Source organism: Coregonus lavaretus (assembly GCF_964263955.1).
Source record: "Coregonus lavaretus genome assembly, chromosome: 12".
Taxonomy (NCBI): Eukaryota; Metazoa; Chordata; class Actinopteri; order Salmoniformes; family Salmonidae; genus Coregonus; species Coregonus lavaretus.
In genome coordinates this window covers 13,072,200-13,091,997 of record NC_139999.1, presented here as the reverse complement: position 1 = coordinate 13,091,997, position 19,798 = coordinate 13,072,200, and the positions used below count along the sequence as shown (strand labels likewise).

General features: G+C 41.9%; 1 protein-coding gene across 1 annotated transcript; it reads right to left on the bottom strand.

The window, feature by feature from the left end:
• Positions 1-1,020: 1,020 nt before the first annotated feature.
• Positions 1,021-7,010, bottom strand: LOC311138031 (caM kinase-like vesicle-associated protein; the record flags this gene model as incomplete). The annotated part of the gene is made up of 10 exons (XM_084172680.1): positions 6,913-7,010; positions 6,632-6,763; positions 5,670-5,744; positions 4,742-4,880; positions 4,366-4,486; positions 2,477-2,552; positions 2,224-2,360; positions 1,744-1,822; positions 1,550-1,637; positions 1,021-1,368 (listed from the first exon to the last, which is right to left on the bottom strand). Exons 1-10 carry the CDS (start codon positions 7,005-7,007, stop codon positions 1,021-1,023), a joined length of 1,290 nt encoding a protein of 429 aa, XP_084028806.1. The 5' UTR covers positions 7,008-7,010.
• Between the last annotated feature and the right edge of the window lie 12,788 nt (positions 7,011-19,798).

Here is a 19,798-nt window from a genome sequence, read left to right as displayed (position 1 = left end):
AGGTATTCATGTGTAAACAATTCATTAGTGTAAACAATAACGTGTAAAGTGTATGATCTGTAAGTTACAAATATTTTCTAATGTACCATACCTCCATAGGTACTACGTTTTTAAACAATGACGAATGTCATTATGAAAAGCAATCAGGTGAAATTGGCTGGTCATGGCATATGGAGGAAAAAAACTCATACTAATCAGTCACAATTAAAGAAATTCAGAAAAGGGTCACAGTTTTATACAGCAATAAGAATTTTGCTCAATTCATAGATTTACATAATACTTTGGCAACCCTTCAGCTCAGCTAAAAGATGCTTAAAACATAGACACCACACCGTGTAACAGGCTTGACACTATCTTAAACTAATTACATACAACATGAGCTACTATTTGCTAAATTTTAATAAAGGCCTGTACAGTATTTTACTGGGACCATGAATCAACCAGACAGACTTTCTTACAGATTTCTTTCTTCTTTCCATAAATGGGAGTATAAAGACAGAATAAGCAGTTATCAGTTGCTTTGAGGATAATTTCTCGCTAACATATCGGCTAGGGTACAGTAGCAAACAGATTTGGAAATTGCCTATCTAAGAGATGGAACCAAGGAGGCAGGACATTACAAACATGTACTGTAGGTGTCTAAGAATTGCACTAAAGGCGTGATTCAGATTCAAACAGATAGATTTATAGAATTTAGATTTCCATGAAATGAAAAGTAATTAATTGAAGAGAAAGTGTGAGACTGAGACATTTCCTAGACCTGCTCAAAACAAATAGTATTCCTCACACACTTTGAACCATTTTCAAAAGAATGAGTATCCTTAAAACTGGAGGGGAAAATAGTGAGAGGAAACAATGCTAAAGATAGACAGGCCATCTCAAACGATCACAGGGTGCAGACCAAATGCTCAAGATAAAACAGACAGTGAGATGATTCTGCACTAATGCTGCAAGATGGAGGGTGGGGCGTGGTGTAATTAACAGAGTGTGTGTGGTGGGGTGGCACTGGTCCTGCTCTGTCTAGCCATTCTGATCCTCCTGTGTTTGTGGGGGTGTTTGGAGGGGTGCTGCGGCGTCACCGTTACACCGTTCCAGGGGCTCTGCCTCTGGCTCCTCAGGAGCCGGGCCGGGCTGGGAGGGAGAATCAGGAGTGATGATGGTGGGTGGATTCTGTGAGTCAGGGACCTGGAGGGTGACCGAGACCTCTGTGCTGGCAGGGGTGCCCTCAGGAGCATCAGCTGAGGGTACTGGAGTGTTGCTGGGGGTGACAGGGCCAGCAGAGGCCCCTGGAACCGGGCTGGAAGCCCCTGAGTCACTGTGTTCTGGAGCTCGAAGCCTCTTCATCATTGTTGTGACCCGTACAGCTTTCTGTGGAAGAGCAAGACCATAGAAATATATTTTTAGAACGCTATCATCTAAGTGAAGAAACTGTGCAGTGAATGAATAGAACTTCATATGCACAACATTCATGCATTATGCAGTGCAGCCAAGTAAAACAATTATTGTCAAAAGTACCAAAAAAAGTTTGTTTGACAGAAAGGAAGAGTACCTTCCACTTGGCTTTGGCAAAGTTCTTTTCAATTTGCCCACACACTCCATCCCTGATGTTCTTATCAGAAGCTGCATTCCCAGAAATCCTGAAACAAGGGACAGGTAAACAGAAAACCAACAAAAACACATACACATACTGCACACTTGAGAAGACAGAAATTGTTATTATTTTAATCTTGGATCAATCCATACCATTCATGGTTGATGGCCTCCTGTGCAGTCAGTCTTTGATCCTGCTCCACTTCCATCAGACTTGCCACCAGGCTTTTCGCTGTACAACAAATAAAAAAATCAAATCAAATGTTATTTGTCATATGCACTGAATACAACAGGTGTAGACCTTACTGTGATATGCTTACTTACAAGCCCTTAACTGACAATGCAGTTAAGAAAAATAAGAGTTAAGAAAATATTTACTAAATAAACTAAAGTAAAAAAATTAAAGAGCAACAGTAAAATACCAATAACCAGGCTATATACAGGGGTACCAGTACCGAGTCAATGTGCGGGGGTACAGGTTAGTCGAGGTGATTGTACACATCTGCTCTTTCTCTCCTCTGAAGCAAACAGAAGTGGACACGCCTAAAAAACGTACTTTTCCCATCTACTGTTTCCTAGATGTGCTACGTAGTACTGCATTTTGATTTGATCTCGAATTATAGTGTTATATACCTGAGTCAGAGATATCATCCCAGTACGGTGAGTCAAACTCATAGTCTCCTGACAGAATCTTGCGGAAAAGATTCTTGTCGTGATTATCATAGTCGTCATCTTCCATTTCGTCGTAGAAAGGGGGGTTTCCTGACAGGCTGGAGAAAGGGAAAACAAGACAGAGTTCATAGTCACCTGAGATGGACAATAACATGAGAACTGTATGGGCAAGACACTGTAAACTCTAGTGAACTGAGGACATAAAAACACTCACAGAATATACATGATGACCCCGATGGCCCAGCAGTCCACTGGCCTTCCATACCTCTGACGTCCCACCACCTCAGGAGCTGCAGGAAGACACACAGAATCCAATATTAATTCATAGAAAAATGGAATGCTGAAGAGGTAGCAATGTGGTATATACAGTTGAAGTCGGAAGTTTACATACACTTAGGTTGGAGTCATTAAAACTCGTTTTTCAACCACTCCACAAATTTCTTGTTGACAAACTATAGTTTTGGCAATTCGGTTAGGACATCTACTTTGTGCATGACACAAGGAATTATTCCAACAATTCTTTACAGACAGATTATTTCACTTATAATTCACTGTATCACAATTCCAGTGGGTCAGAAGCTTACATACACTAAGTTGACTGTGCCTTTAAACAGCTTGGGAAATTCCAGAAAATGATGTCATGGCTATAGAAGCTTCTGATAGGCTAATTGACATCATTTGTGTCAATTGGAGGTGTACCTGTGGATGTATTTTAAGGCCTACCTTCAAACTCAGTGCCTCTTTGCTTGACATCATGGGAAAATCCAAAGAAATCAGTCAAGACCTCAGAAAAAAATTTGTAGACCTCCACAAGTCTGGTTCATCCTTGGGAGCAATTTCCAAACACCTGAAGGTACCACGTCCATGTGTACAAACAATAGTACGCAAGTATAAACACCATGGGACCACGCAGCCGTCATACCACTCAGGAAGGAGACGTGTTCTGTCTCCTAGAGATTGAACGTACTTTGGTGCGAAAAGTGCAAATCAATCCCAGAACAACAGCAAAGGACCTTGTGAGGATGCTGGAGGAAACAGGTACAAAAGCATCTATTTCCACAGTAAAACGAGTCCTATATCGACATAACCTGAAAAGCCGCTCAGCAAGGAAGAAGCCACTGCTCCAAAACCGCCATAAAAAAGCCAGACTACGGTTTGCAACTGCACATGGGGACAAAGATCGTACTTTTTGGAGAAATGTCCTCTGGTCTGATGAAACAAAAATAGAAATGTTTGGCCATAATGACCGTCATTATGTTTGGAGGAAAAAGGGAGTCTCTTGCAAGACGAAGAACACCATCCCAACCGTGAAGCACGGGGGTGGCAGCATCATGCTGTGGGGGTGCTTTGCTGCAGGAGGGACTGGTGCACTTCACAAAATAGATGGCATCATGAGGAAGGAAAATTATGTGGATATATTGAAGCAACATCTCAAGACATCAGTCAGAAAGTTAAAGCTTGGTCGCAAATGGGTCTTCCAAATGGACAATGACCCCAAGCATACTTCCAAAGTTGTGGCAAAATGGCTTAAGGACAATAAAGTCAAGGTATTGCAGTGGCCATCACAAAGCCCTGACTTCAATCCTATAGAACATTTGTGGGCAGAACTGAAAAAGTGTGTGCGAGCAAGGAGGCCTACAAACCTGACTCAGTTACACCAGCTCTGTCAGGAGGAATAGGACAAAATTCACCCAACTTATTGTGGGAAGCTTGTGGAAGGCTACACGAAACGTTTGACCCAAGTTAAACAATTTAAAGGCAATGCTACTAAATAATAATTGAGTGTATGTAAACTTCTGACCCACTGGGAATGTGATGAAAGAAATAAAAGCTGAAATAAATCAATCATTCTCTCTACTATTATTCTGACATTTCACATTCTTAAAAAAAAAAGTGGTGATCCTAACTGACCTAAGACAGGGAATTTCTACTAGGATTAAATGTCAGGAATTGTGAAAAACTGAGTTTAAATGTATTTGGCTAAGGTGTATGTAAACTTCCGATTTCAACTGTAGCTCTAAAGTTGTCCAAACACTGTTACTCTGATGTCAAACCCATTTGCCCCCATAAGTCTATGATCTGCCCCCTTCCCTACCCCCTCACCAAGGTACTCTGGGGTTCCACAGGGGTCCTTGATGAGTCCGTTCTCCAGCTTGGCCAGGTGGAAGTCACTGATCACTATTTTGGAGTGCTTCAGGCGGTTGAAGTACACCAAGTTCTCCAGCTGTGTGAGACAAAACAAAGTGTATGTCAATAGATCATAACTCCTTTTTGGTATGTAGAAAGCATGAGAAAAATATACATCATTGGCAGGTTGGACAATTACTCAGGGTGCCATATAATTAATGTTAATTTCGTGCAGAGGGCAAAGTAGCTACATTTCTCATTTCTAATGCCGTCACCCGACTGAGTGGCCTGTGGTGTAATAACGTCTATGAAACACCAGATGGGAGCAGAGTGTTGTGTGTGTGCAGTATACCTTGAGGTTCCTGTGGACAATTCTCTGGGAGTGCAGATAGGCCACGGCTTCCAACACCTGTCTGACAACGTTGCTGGTGTCCCTTTCCGAGTAGTAGCCTTGGTCTAAGATCCAGTCAAAGACCTCTCTGCCTGTAGCTCTGCAGAGAAGAACATCCAGAGAAAACCACTGTCGTGTGTCATATCATTAAAATGTACTGTAGGCCTCTTGCAACACTATAGAAGTCAAAATCAACTCTCAGATGAGATTCTCCAGGAGGATATGGAAAATAGACATTTCACACAGGGGTTCAGAAAGGTAAGTATGCATTGGCAAGTCTGCAGGACGTAGGTAGGCTATCTTTTTGTACACTCCCTAATGGTGTTATCAGTGGCACCCCTGTACCTTCAGGCTCTGATCAGTCCCTACACCCAAACGAGGACATTGCGTTCATCCACCTCTGGCCTGCTGGCTCCCCTTCCTCTGCGGAAGCACAGCTCCCCCTCAGCCCAGTCAAAACTGTTCGCTGCTCTGGCACCCCAATGGTGGAACAAGCTCCCTCACGACGCCAGGACAGCGGAGTCACTCACCACCTTCCGGAGACATTTGAAACCCCACCTCTTTAAGGAATACCTGGGATAGGCTAAAGTATTCCTTCTAACCCCCCCCCCAAATTGTAAAGTGGTTATCCCACTGGCTATAGGGTGAACGCACCAATTTGTGAGTCGCTCTGGCTAAGAGCGTCTGCTAAATGACGTTAATGTGCCCTTGAGCAAGGCACTTAACCCTAATTGCTCCTGTAAGTCGCTCTGGTTAAGAGCGTCTGCTAAATGACTAAAATGTAAATGTAAAATGTAATCAGTGGAACGGAACCATGATGACTTCAAGGGAACATATACAAATAAAAAGCCCTAACCAATGTCACTCAATAACCTCCAATAACACTCACAGCTCGAGGAAGAGGAAGTACTCCTTCCTAGTTTCAAAGACATCAACCAGCTGGAGGATGTTATGATGTTTTACCCTGTGAAAGAGGGAGGGAGACACAGAGGGAAACAGAGAAAAACAAAGTCATATATTGAGCAATTATAAACCAAGATTAACTACGAATCATTAAAAGACATTACATTTGATAATTTGTATTAGTAGTTTAATGATTTAATAACCATTAGAGAATTGGACCTTTTCCAATTCAAGTTAAATTCAGATTATGGAATGCCTACTCATGCACTGAATAAAATCAGTATAGACAAAAATGGACATTACTTGTGATATTGTATGAGTGGCTTAATGATGATATTTCGATCTGTATGGGAAGTGGACCATTTCCAATTCCAGTGAAATCCTGATGAATTAATTCAACCTAGAGATTGGTCTCACTACAGCACTAACGTGTGCTAATAAGACATTTAATTTGGTCTTTCAAGGAATCTTGATTGGCATATTCTATTGTTATATTAATTGAATGACCTAAGTGTTTTAATTACATTTGAATATATATATTTTTCAATTACAGATTGGGGTCTGTGGCTCATTCATTACAGATCCTACTCCATGCTAATTTCAGACTGGACTGCTAAAGAGATATTGCGTTATTGTAACCAGAAAAGGTACATTTCCTTTTTGGTAGTCGAAGAACTTTGCATTGTTAAAGGCTAATGGAGAATTCAAGCTGAACAGGAGTGGTGTTATGGAAACGTTATGGGGATGTTATGGGAACAGCATGTGTAACATCAGTAATTAGTAACGGTTAGTAAGTAATTTCTGTTAACTATCGCTATGGTGTTTTTTCAATTTCAATTGCATAAATGTTACATTTTAACACACAATGATTCATGCATTTCTGTGGCATTTCAGATGCCAAGGGTAAAGCTCTGCAATAATGCATAAGCCAAACTGAATATAACTCACATCTTCAAGATCTGGATCTCATTCTTGGCAGCTTTTCTCACTTTCCTCCCATCCTTTTTGAGAAACTTTTTACAGGTGAACATTTTGAGTGTGTTCTTGTCCTTTGCTCTGAAGATCTCACAGAACTCCTCCCTAAACAAGGACCACACACAAGAGAAAACAAAATACAAATGTCACAAAAATCTATACTGGATGGAAGAAGCATTATTTTACTATTTACTTAAAAGTCCCAGACTACAGAATATAAGTGTTGTTGTGAAGCATTGTGAAGGAATACTCACGATTTGACAATTTGGCCGAGGTCATATTTATCAGTCACCTCTGAGGGATTGTTGTAATCCTTCTTCTCCCCGAGTGTCAAACAGCCAAATGGCATGGCAGCTCCTCCGCTACACAGGGAAATCACACCAACACCACCTGTTACCAAGACAGATCATATTGTTGCTACAATAGTACACATTGTACAACAGCAGACACCAAGTTCCATCTCACTACTAAACAACTGAATGAGAGCACCATGACCTAAGCCTGTTGTGTATTACCTTGCTGTTCTTGTACAGTCTACAGCATGCACAGTGCCTTCGGGAAAGTATTCAGACTGACTTTTTCCACATTTTGTTGTTACGTTCTAGCCTTGTTCTACAATGGATTAAAAAAAAAGTTCCTCAGCAATCTACACACAATACCCCATAATAACAAAGCGAAAACAGGTTTGTAGAAATCTTTACAAATGTATTATAAATAAAAAAACAGAAATACCTTATTTACATAAGTATTCAGACCCTTTGCTATGAGACTCGAAATTTAGCTCCGTTGCATCCTGTTTCCATTGATCATCCTTGAGATGTTTCTACAACTTGATTGGAGTCCACCTGTGGTAAATTCAATTGATTGGACATTTTTTGGAAAGGCACACACCTGTCTATATAAGATCCCACAGTTGACAGTGCATGTCAGAGCAAAAAACAAGTAATGAGGTCGAGGAATTTTCCGTAGAGCTCCGAGACAGGATTGTGTCAAGGCACAGATCTGGGGAAGGGTACCAAAAAATGTCTGCAGCATTGAAGGTCCCCAAGAACACAGTGGCCTCCATCATTCTTAAATGGAAGAAGTTTGGAACCACCAAGACTCTTCCTAGAGCTGGCCGCCCGGCCAAACTGAGAAATCGGGGGAGAAGTGTCTTAGTCAGGGAGGTGACAAAGAACCCAATGGTCACTCTGACAGAGCTCTAGAGTTCCTCTGTGGAGATGTGAGAACCTTCCAGAAGGACTCCACCAATCAGGCCTTTATGGTAGAATGTCCAGACGGAAGCCACTCCTCAGTAAAAGGCACATGACAGCCCGCTTGGAGTTTACCAAAAGGCACCTAAAGACTCTCAGACCATGAGAAACAAGATTCTCTGTTCTGATAAAACCTAGATTAAACTCTTTGGCTTGAATGCCAAAACGTCACATCTGGAGGAAACCTGGCACCATCCCTACGGTGAAGCATGGTGGAGGCAGCATCATGCTGTGGGGATGTTTTTCAGCAGCAGGGACTGGGAGACTATTCAGGATTGAGGCAAAGATGAACAGAGCAAAGTACAGAGAGATCCTTGATGAATACCTGCTCCAGAGCGCTCAGGACCTCAGACTGGGGCCTTCCAACAGGACATCGACCCTAAGCACACAGCCAAGACAACGCAGGAGTGGCTTCGGGACAAGTCTCTGAGTATCCTTGAGTGGCCCAGCCAGAGCCCGGACTTGAATCCGATCGAACATCTCTGGAGAGACCTGAAAATAACTGTGCAGCAACACTCCCCATCCAACCTGACAGAGCTTGAGAGGATCTGCAGAGAAGAATGAGAGAAACTCCCCAAATACAGGTGTGCCAAGCTTGTAGCGTCATACCCAAGAAGACTCAAGTCTGTAATCGCTGCCAAAGGGGCTTCAACAAAGTACTGAGTAAAGAATCTGAATACTTATGTAAATGTAATATTTCAGTTTTTTATAAATTACCATAACATTATAAAAACCAGTTTTTGCTTTGTCATTATGGGGTATTGTGTGTAGATTGATGAGGGGAAAAACAATTTAATCCATTTTAGAATAAAGCTGTAACGTAACAAAATGTGGAAAAAGTCAAGGGGTCTGAATACTTTCCGAAGGTTTCAGGTTAAGAGCTCTTAATGACACAATTGTAATAGGCTCCATTTGGAAGTTGAATCCTCCACCTGCCTGCTGTAACAGCCCACTTTGCTGAACATAAGTGTATCAATACTCTATCTGAGTGAGGTTACCGATGACCAGGCCTAGAGGTAGGCCTATCCAGTCCAGGAGAAAAGAAAGAATGTAGCATATCATTAGTAACAATTGGAGAAATTAGAACATTTCTTTATTTTTTTTAATCAATGCTTTCAATCCATGCACAAATTAGGCAGAGGAACATCACGCACTTATTGTTTTCAAAATGTGTTTATCGAACATGCCTTCCTAAGGCACTTTGGACTCAACATTAAAATGACATTGATTAGGAGCTTTAGAGAACATTGTATTCCATTATTGGGACCTTGAGAATAACTGGATGAATTAATATTCACCCATCACAATAACTCTCCTGTGAAAAGACTGAACTCTCCAGTAATCTGGAAGGCTGCTTTCTTTTCACTCAATAGTGAGTCAGACAGCCCTGTAGCACCTTGGTCTGCTCTCTGTACCTCAGTGAGACTACTCTAAAAGGATGTAGCAGTGGGGAAATACGGAATAAAAGACAAGCTGTCTCAATGTAATACATAGATTGAATCTCCTGCACATCACTCATATTTCCATGAATTTAGGATAGCGTCCTTTTTTCTAACTAATTTAGCTATTAGCCAAAATGGCAATTTACAACGTTAAAAAAATTATTTTATGGAACTGAATAGGTGTCCATAAATGTCCCTGGTCCAACACATACTCAGTATTCAGCTTTGGACAATTCATACCACCACCAGCACCAGCAGCAGCAGCAGCAGCTATTGTTCTTTCTGAATAGAGCATACAGTTCCCTGAAAACATGAATATTATCCTGTCTGGATGGGTGTCTGGTTGCTGAACAACCCTGTTGATTTGGCAGCAGGAAGCAGAGTTAAATAAAGTGGGAGGATGAGGACTCCATCTCAGTGGAGTCATCAGTCATGTCCCTGTTATGAGAAGAAAAATGACGTTTCATCTCTGGTGGAAAATCAATGCAGGTTTTTACTCTGTGGTAGAGGAGAAGAACACACCCTTATGGAAGGATCACGAATACATGAGGAAACAATGGGGAAATGAATGATCAACAGGAAAGGCATTTGGCCTTTGTAAATGAGCCAATATACCAAAGATGCAGTAATAGCTACTGTAAAGGCACATGATTTCAAAGCAGTTCTAATCTTGTTGTAGTATTAGGAGTAAAACATGGTTAGGTACGAGTAGTGTATGCAATAAAAACATAGTCTTATTTCAGCAATTTGAACATTTATCATTCAAAAAGCAAAAAAATAAAAAATACAGTGAGGGAAAAAAGTATTTGATCCCCTGCTGATTTTGTACGTTTGCCCACTGACAAAGACATCAGTCAGATCAGTCTATACATTTAATGGTAGGTTTATTTGAACAGTGAGAGACTGAATAACAACAACAAAAAAATCCAGAAAAACGCATGTCAAAAATGTTATAAATTGATTTGCATTTTAATGACGCAAATAAATATTTGACCCCTCTGCAAACATGACTTAGTACTTGGTAGCAAAACCCTTGTTGGCAATCACAGAGGTCAGACGTTTCTTGTATTTGGCCACCAGGTTTGCACACATCTCAGGAGGGATTTTGTTTGAGGCTGACGTTTGGCAACTCGAACCTTCAGCTCCCTCCAAAGATTTTCTATGGGATTAAGGTCTGGAGACTGGCTAGGCCACTCCAGGACCTTAATGTGCTTCTTCTTGAGCCACTCCTTTGTTGCCTTGGCCGTGTGTTTTGGGTCATTGTCATGCTGGAATACCCATCCACGACCCATTTTTAATGCCCTGGCTGAGGGAAGGAGGTTCTCACCCAAGATTTGACGGTACATGGCCCCGTCCATCGTCCCTTTGATGCGGTGAAGTTGTGCTGTCCCCTTAGCAGAAAAACATCCCCAAAGCATAATGTCTCCACCTCCATGTTTGACGGTGGGGATGGTGTTCTTGGGGTCATAGGCATCATTCCTCCTCCTCCAAACATGCCGAATTGAGTTGATGCCAAAGAGCTCGATTTTGGTCTCGTCTGACCACAACACTTTCACCCAGTTCTCTTCTGAATCATTCAGATGTTCATTGGCAAACTTCAGATGGCCCTGTATATGTGCTTTCTTGAGCAGGGGGACCTTGCGGGCGCTGCAGGATTTCAGTCCTTCACGGCGTAGTGTGTTACCAATTGTTTTCTTGGTGACTATGGTCCCAGCTGCCTTGAGATCATTGACAAGATCCTCCTGTGTAGTTCTGGGCTGATTCCTCACCGTTCTCATGATCATTGCAACTCCACGAGGTGAGATCTTGCATGGAGCCCCAGGCCGAAGGAGATTGACAGGTCTTTTGTGTTTCTTCCATTTGCGAATAATCGCACCAACTGTTGTCACCTTCTCACCAAGCTGCTTGCCGATGGTCTTGTAGCCCATTCCAGCCTTGTGTAGGTCTACAATCTTGTCCCTGACGTCCTTGGAGAGCTCTTTGGTCTTGGCCATGGTGGAGAGTTTGGAATCTGATTGATTGATTGCTTCTGTGGACAGGTGTCTTTTATACAGGTAACAAGCTGAGATTAGGAGCACTCCCTTTAAGAGTGTGCTCCTAATCTCAGCTCATTACCTGTATAAAAGAGACCTGGGAGCCAGAAATCTTTCTGATTGAGAGGGGGTCAAATACTTATTTCCCTCATTAAAATGCAAATCAATTTATAAGATTTTTGACATGCATTTTTCTGGATTTTTTTGTTGTTATTCTGTCTCTCACTGTTCAAATAAACCTACCATTAAAATTATAGACGGATCATTTCTTTGTCAGTGGGCAAACGTACAAAATCAGCAGGGGATCAAATACTTGTTTCCCTCACTGTAGCTATTGTTTAGGAAGCAACCGCAATGCAAAGCTCTAGGTGAGAAATTGAATTGAGAAAAAATCTCGTTGGTTATACACAACAGTACACTCATTTTCTTCTGACAACACTCAGACCGATCATTCATGATGTATGAGGCATCTGCTATGCTCAGTGTGAACCTTCCTTCACTCACGGCTGGGAAGCAGGTAAAGTTATGAATTGACAACAGACAGGCAGAGGAGTCTATTGATTACGGTTCAAATCAGAAAGGTGAGGACATCTCCGGTGTTTGTGACCTATTGTTAGCAGTCAAAAATATGTTTTTGAACATGCTGCAGAGATTTAATAGCCTGGGTGCCAGTCTGTTTCTGCTCTCTTGCCAACTCCTTATGGAATTGTCATGGCTTGACAATGACAATGGAATAGGCAAAAGCACAAACAAATCTGGGACCAGGCTAGAGATTTAATGCGCATTAGGCAAATGTTAAACTGTCTCTAAAGCTCTGAACCATGGGGCCTGAGGGAATAACTCTCTTTCTTAATGGTTTAATGGAAGATAAAACCATTTGAGATAAAACAAGTAACTTAAGAAAGTGCTTTATTAGAACATTAACTTCTCTCGGCTGAGCAAAAGCCTGCTTTTCCACTGACTAGACCAGGGGTCAGCAACAGGCGGCCCGCAGGCCAAAACCGGGCTGCGAGTGATTATTTTGGGCCCCCCAAAGTTTTTGGCAAAAAATACTATAATCACTAGGAATTAAGCTAAAAATTATTCAAATTTAGGAAATACGTTCCCAAGTATTCGCACAAATAAAAAGAGAGACATGAGATTGTACCTCAAATCAGGGGTGTAGTGGAGGGTAAACGCACGTAAACGCAGTTTACACACCTTTCTATTTGTGAAATAGCGTTTACTCCCCTTTTTATTTAGTTAATTATCGTTTTATTATTGCGTTCCCAGCGTTGATCAAACCTCAGAACGCTAATATTCTTGATCTGAGTTCTAATCGCGACTGCCTCTCTGTGAACAAGTGGTTTCATGATTCAGCTATGCTCGTTATGTTTGCCTGCTCCCCGCGGATTTGCCTTGTTAGCAGCGCATTCATTCACCACTCTGTCCAATGGCAAACTCCGCCCACGGCACAGGCTAAGACGTGAAACATACTACCTCAGCCCACACCAACGGTGGCAAGTACAGACGCCGCAGACAATGGGTTTGCGAGAAGCTGGACATAAATAAAAAAAATTAACGTCCCTCGACTCCTGTCAAGTCAACAGACACCCCCTAAAAAAAACGGACTCTCTGAGAATGAGTGTACAACTGGTAAATAGTCGCTGATAGTTCAGTCAGGTGGCCAGCTAGCTAGCTAGCTAGTTAGCTCAAGCCAAGGGCTCTGGCTACTGTTAGATAACTAGCTAGCTAGCTAACATTACAGCTAGCTAAGTGGCTATAAGGATGAAGTTAGAAGCTAACGTTAAAAAAAGCCTGACCTCAGCAGGAGCAGTTTACTGAAATTAAGCTAGCTATAATCTTAACAAAAGATAGGCTATTATAAATTCTCATAACAAAATAACTTTGCTTTACAGAGAGTAGTGAGACAGACAGTGGTGAGGCAGGTTGCAATGCAGGAGGCAAAGGAGACACCGAGATTAAGCAAGCAGAGAGAAAGTTTAGTAGTACAGTGGTTCCCAAACTTCAGGTCGGGGACCAATGTGGGGTCGCCTGCATTTGAAATGGGGTCCCCTGAGAGAATCTGTAATCTTATCAAACGCATTAATAACTTGTTTCTCTTCAAATTGGTATAGAATACAACATTTTAGAGTCAACTAAGGGCCTTTTACAGTTAGAATTCACTTTTATATCATTGTGTTGGGACAGCGTGTGGGACCTACAATTTTGTGAAATATAAAGACAATTTAAATATCAAGACAATTTAATATTATTCTCATGCATATAAAAATCTATTTTTAAAATAGCTTTACAGAGTGTAGTGAGACAGACAGTGATGAGGCAGTCAGTGGTGAGGCTGAGGCAGGCTGCAATGCAGGAGGAGACAGAGAGAGAAAGAGAGGAAGCAAGCAGACAGCAAGGCTATCCAAGCATTTGGACAGTTGAGTAAAGCAACACCTACATTAAAAAAGAGAATCTGTGCAATAAACAATACAGTTCTAAACATGTAATATGTGTTGGTTTATATCGGTGGTTGTTTGTCTTACCCCAATCGCCCACTGGAGTTGATAGTTTACCCACTTTTTTTTTTACCACTACATATCTGGTCTCAATGTAATCAAGGTCTGAAATTATTATGTTATTTTCTCTGTTTTGGCTCAATTGTGGTCATTTGCAAATGATTATACTTACAATATGATCCGGCCCCCCGACCATCCGGTCTGACAAAAATCATCCCGCGGCTGAAACTACACTGAACAAAAAAAAGTACGCAACCTGTAAAGTTCTAGTCCCATGTTTCAGAAATGTTCCATACGCACAAAAAAGCGTATTTCTCTAAAATTGGTTTACATCCCTGTTAGTCAGCATTTCTCCTTTGCCAAGATAAGCCACACCTTTCAGGTGGATTGACTATCAAGAAGCTGATTAAACAGCATGATCATTACACAGGTAATGTGCTGGGGACAATAAAAGGCCACTCGGAAATGTGCAGTTTTGTCACTCAATTTAATGCCGCAATTGGCATGCTGACTACAGGAATTTCCACCAGAGCTGTTGCTAGAGAATTGAATGTTAATTTCTCTACCATAAGCCGCCTCCAACGTCGTTTTAGAGAATTTGGCAGTACGCCCAACCGGCCTCACAACCGCAGCCCACGTGTATGTCGTCGTGTGGGTGAGCGGTTTGCTGATGTCAACGTTGTGAACAGAGTGCCCCATGGTGGCGGTGGGGTTATGGTATGGGCAGGCATGAGCTAGGATCTGTACACAATTCCTGGAAGCTGAAAATGGCCCAGTTCTTCCATGGCCTGCATACTCACCAGACATATCACCCATTGAATATGTTTGGGATGCTCTGGATCGACGTGTACGACAGCGTGTTCCAGTTTCCGCCAATATACAGCAACTTCGCACAACCATTGAAGAGAAGTGGGACAACATTCCAGAATCAACAGCCTGATCAACTCTATGCGAAGGAGATGTGTCGCGCTGCATGAGGCAAATGGTGGTCACACCAGATACGGACTGGTTTTCTGATCCACGCCCCTACGTTTTTTCTTTTTTAAGGTATCTGTGTCCAATATATGCATATCTGTATTCCCAGTCATGTGAAATCCATAGCTTAGGGCCTAATGCATTTATTTAAATTGACTGATTTCCTTATATGAACTGTAACTCAGTAAAATCTTTGAAATTGTTGCATGTTGCGTTTATATTTTGGTTCAGTGTAGTTGCCTATCCCCGGACTAGACCACATAAAGAACACACTCCATTTTCCAGAGGAGCCCATCTCCCAGAATAGCACTCTGGGCCAGGAGAGCAGACTGAAGTATCATTTCAGAGCCAGAATGATTGCATCCAGATTTTTTTTCTCCTTTCTAATAAACTCACAAAAAGCCAGAGCCATTAGCTATCTACACAGTCTACACTCTGGCAGAGAATGTTTTTTTGTTGTTGCTGTTCATCACAAGAGCTTTCAAAGCAGTAATTAAATTCCCTGTGCCTATGGTGCTTCAACACTAGCAGCAGCCCTGTCTGCGTTGGTTCGGAGCGGAGCAGGCAACAGCTCCAACCGACTGGTAGACTGATAGTAATCAGCCAGGAGGGGGAGATAGCGAACCCTGTGCAGCGATAGAGAAGTGCGCATAGTTCTGTTTCAGGTCGTGAATCAATCATCTGCACGGGAAGGAGAGAACGAGTCCCTGGGATGAAGACACAGAGGAGAAGAGGAGGATGAGTGTAGTGTGGGCCACAGTGGGACTCATTACTATAGAACTCCAGGATCAGGGCTCCAGAGATACACACTGCCTGACTCGTTGGCTGAACAGCACAGTGAAGCGGATATACTGTAAATCACCTCATGCAACTCTACTACTGCAACTGGTAAACATACATGGGCCATGTGTTCTGTGTTGTCATATCTCCTGCAACTTTACTATTATAATTTATGTTTGATACTGTATTACTGTATATCTATTGTCCATTCATAAAGAGAGTGGTACTAGTCCATTGGGTATGGTGATCCGGACCCACTCCACAAGAGTCACAAACCCATTCCACGACAGAAGACTAAAGACACTCCATGACAGAAGTCTTCTTCACTGCTTCTACAGTACCTCTGGTAAATGTAGCCACCTGTAAATGTAGCCACCTGTAAATGTAGCCACCTGTAAATGTAGCCACCTGTAAATGTAGCCTACTGTAAATGTAGCCTACTGTAAATGTAGCCTACTGTAAAATCGACAACAAAAGCGTTTAGAAGTCGAAAACAACGGGGATGATGATGATGATGATATATGATGATGTCATGTCCATCTAGATTTTAGCTGTACATTTGATAGTCAGTTTTGTAATGGAGAACATTATAGATCTTTAAGTGGGTCAAGTCTGTGAAAACCTTACTCCATAGGTTTTCGATTACCTTATATCGACCACATCACTCCCCAAATGTTTGTCTTAGAGGTATTAGCTTCATGAACTTCTTATTTTGTGGCAATCCTTTGGCAGCTTCGCAGCAACACATGCAGGGGTACGTTTGTGCCTGTAATCCTCTGTCAGCTTGCAGCACATTGCATTTATATTCCATATTCTAGGTGGTTGTATAACAGAGATCATGAAAGAGCAGTGCCAGCAGGTTTGCCAGCACATTTTCATAAGCTGCTTGTGTGTGAATACATTAATTTTTGTTTTTACCCTTTACCCCTTCCATACATACTCTAACATACACTAAATTAAGCATCTGCAAATGTGTTTCTGGTTGCTCTATAGTTTGCTTTGTCCCACAACGAGCCATTTTTACAGATGGCTCATTGCAGAATATTCTGTAGCCCGGCGTCCTTGATCAACCAATCCTAAACTATTCGGTTTCACCAAAATAAAGTTTCCCGTCCACAGAGACATATTCAATATCTCTAGGAACAATACTTAAGATTTGTCAGGTTTAATCTGTCCTTTGCTATCAAATAAGCGTATAAAATACGTTTTATCCAGGGTCTACCATTTTCCGCCTGTGGGCTGCCATTGTAGTCTATTTTAGACCACGCAGTCACGCGAGAGTAATCTACCACTTCTATAGGCGGAAAATGGGAGACCCTGGATAAAAACGTGTTTCAAACGCTTATTTGATAGTGAAGGACAGATTAAATCAGACGAATCGTAAATTATTGTTCCTAGAGATATTGGATATTGACAAGAAACTATATTTTGGTGAAACCTAATAGTTTAGGTTTGGTTGATAAAGGACGCCAGGCTAAGGAACCTTCCGCAACGAGCGATCTGTAAACAATGGCTCGTTGCGGGACGAAGCAACTCTATAGTATGAATGATGAGGCCAGTACGACACCTGCTGTTCTTCCATAATGAGTTTTGAACTCCTAGCTAATTACCACTAAACCCCACTTTCACACCATCAGCAGCTCATCATCACAGGGAACAATACATGGCCAGGAAACAGGTCAACCAGGAGGGCCTGGATAAGTGGTAACATTAGGGGGTTGGAGCCGATAGGGCAGGCCACAGGTATCCTTTACACTTGTCCCCTTCTCCTAAATGGCATTTTCATTGTTTTAAAATCGCTCCCCTCCCAGTGGGCGAATATCTGTGTGTTATCTAATGAATATTTTAGTACTGCGTCCTCAGCACTATATAGGACACTATAGGAAATATTTATCATAGGGGGAAAGAGATATTTCATGTTCACAATACACTATCTGGATCCCCTCCTTCAGTCTCCTTTAAATCCAGGTAAAAGACAGGCAGGTGTAAGAGCATAGCCAAATACAGTGCCTTGCAAAAGTATTCATCCCCCTTGGCATTTTTCCTATTTTGTTGCATTACAACCTGTAATTTAAATGGATTTTTATTTGGATTACATGTAATGGACATACACAAAATAGTGCAAATTGGTGAAGTGAAATGAAAAAAATAACTTGTTTCAAAACATTCTAAAAATTGTATAACGGAAAAGTGGTGCGTGCATATGTATTCACCCCCTTTGCTATGAAGCCCCTAAATAAGATCTGGTGCAACCAATTACCTTCAGAAGTCACATAATTAGTTAAATAAAGTCCACCTGTGTGCAATCTAAATGTCACATGATCTGTCACATGATCTCAGTATATATACATACCTGTTCTGAAAGGCCCCAGAGTCTACAACACCACTAAGCAAGGGGCACCACCAAGCAAGCGGCACCATGAAGACCAAAGAGCTCTCCAAACAGGTCAGGGACAAAGTTGTGGAGAAGAACAGATCAGGGTTGGGTTATAAAAAAATATCTGAAACTTTGAACATCCCACGGAGCACCATTAAATCAATTATAAAAAAAATTGAAAGAATATGGCACCACAACAAACCTGCCAAGAGAGGGCCGCCCACCAAAACTCACAGACCAGGCAAGGAGGGCATTAATCAGAGAGGCAACAAAGAGACCAAAGATAACCCTGAAGGAGCTGCAAAGCTCCACAGCCAAGATTGGAGTATCTGTCCATAGGACCACTTTAAGCCGTACACTACACAGAGCTAGGCTTTACGGAAGAGTGGCCAGAAAAAAAGCCATTGCTTCAAGAAACAAATAAGCAAACACGTTTGGTGTTCGCCAAAAGGCATGTGGGAGACTCCCCAAACAAATGGAAGAAGGTACTCTGGTCAGATGAGACTAAAATTGAGCTTTTTGGCCATCAAGGAAAACGCTATGTCTGGCGCAAACCCAACACCTCTCATCACCCCGAGAACACCATCGCCACAGTGAAGCATGGTGGTGGTAGCATCATGATGTGGGGATGTTTTTCCATCGGCAGGGACTGGGAAACTGGTTAGAATTGAAGGAATGATGGATGGCGCTAAATATAGGGAAATTCTTGAGGGAAACCTGTTTCAGTCTTCCAGAGATTTGAGACTGGGATGGAGGTTCACCTTCCAGCAGGATAATGACCCTAAGCATACTGCTAAAGCAACACTTGAGTGGTTTAAGGGGAAACATTTAAATGTCTTGGAATGGCCTAGTCAAAACCCAGACCTCAATCCAATTGAGAATCTGTGGTATGACTTAAAGATTGCTGTACACCAGCGGAACTCATCCAACTTAATGAGCTGGAGCAGTTTTGCCTTGAAGAATGGGCAAAGATCCCAGTGGCTAGATGTGCCAAGCTTATAGAGACATACCCCAAGAGACTTGCAGCTGTAATTGCTGCAAAATGTGGCTCTACAAAGTATTGACTTGGGGGGGGGGGGTATAGTTATGCACGCTCAAGTTCTCTGTTGTTTTGTCTTATTTCTTGTTTGTTTCACAATAAAAAATATTTTGCATCTTCAAAGTGGTAGGCATGTTGTGTAAATCAAATGATACAAACCCCCCCAAAAATCCATTTAAATTCCAGGTTGTAAGGCAACAAAATAGGAAAAATGCCAAGGGGGTGAATACTTTCTCAAGCCACATGCTCACATGATAATGTATCATAATGCACAATACTTGTGTTATTCATAATGTTCGGTCTGTGCATGTGTGTGTATATACTAACTACAGTATGCACCTCCTTTATCTTACGCCTGAAAGCTGCAGAGCTCAGCATCACTAACTGGTGATTTGTGAGTGGTTTGAAGTCCAAAGTACAGTCTGCCACTCTTCTCCTGCTCAGCCCCCTTCCCTAGCCTGGATCCTGAGGGAATGGCCCCTACTGGCTGTATCTGTGTATTACAGCATCTACTATTTTCTCACACACGCACACCAAATAACCAAATCTTCCATGGCCTGCTTATATAACTGCTTCATAATGACATGCCCCCTTGTGACACTTAGTTCTAAAATCCCATTATAGTTTCGCTATGCGGTTCTTGTTCTAATAGTGAAGTGTTAGCTCAGGGGTCACTTTTGAAATTGATTTCATGTCTGGTTCACTTTTTATTATATTATTTTGTTTTCTAAGCAAAGCAA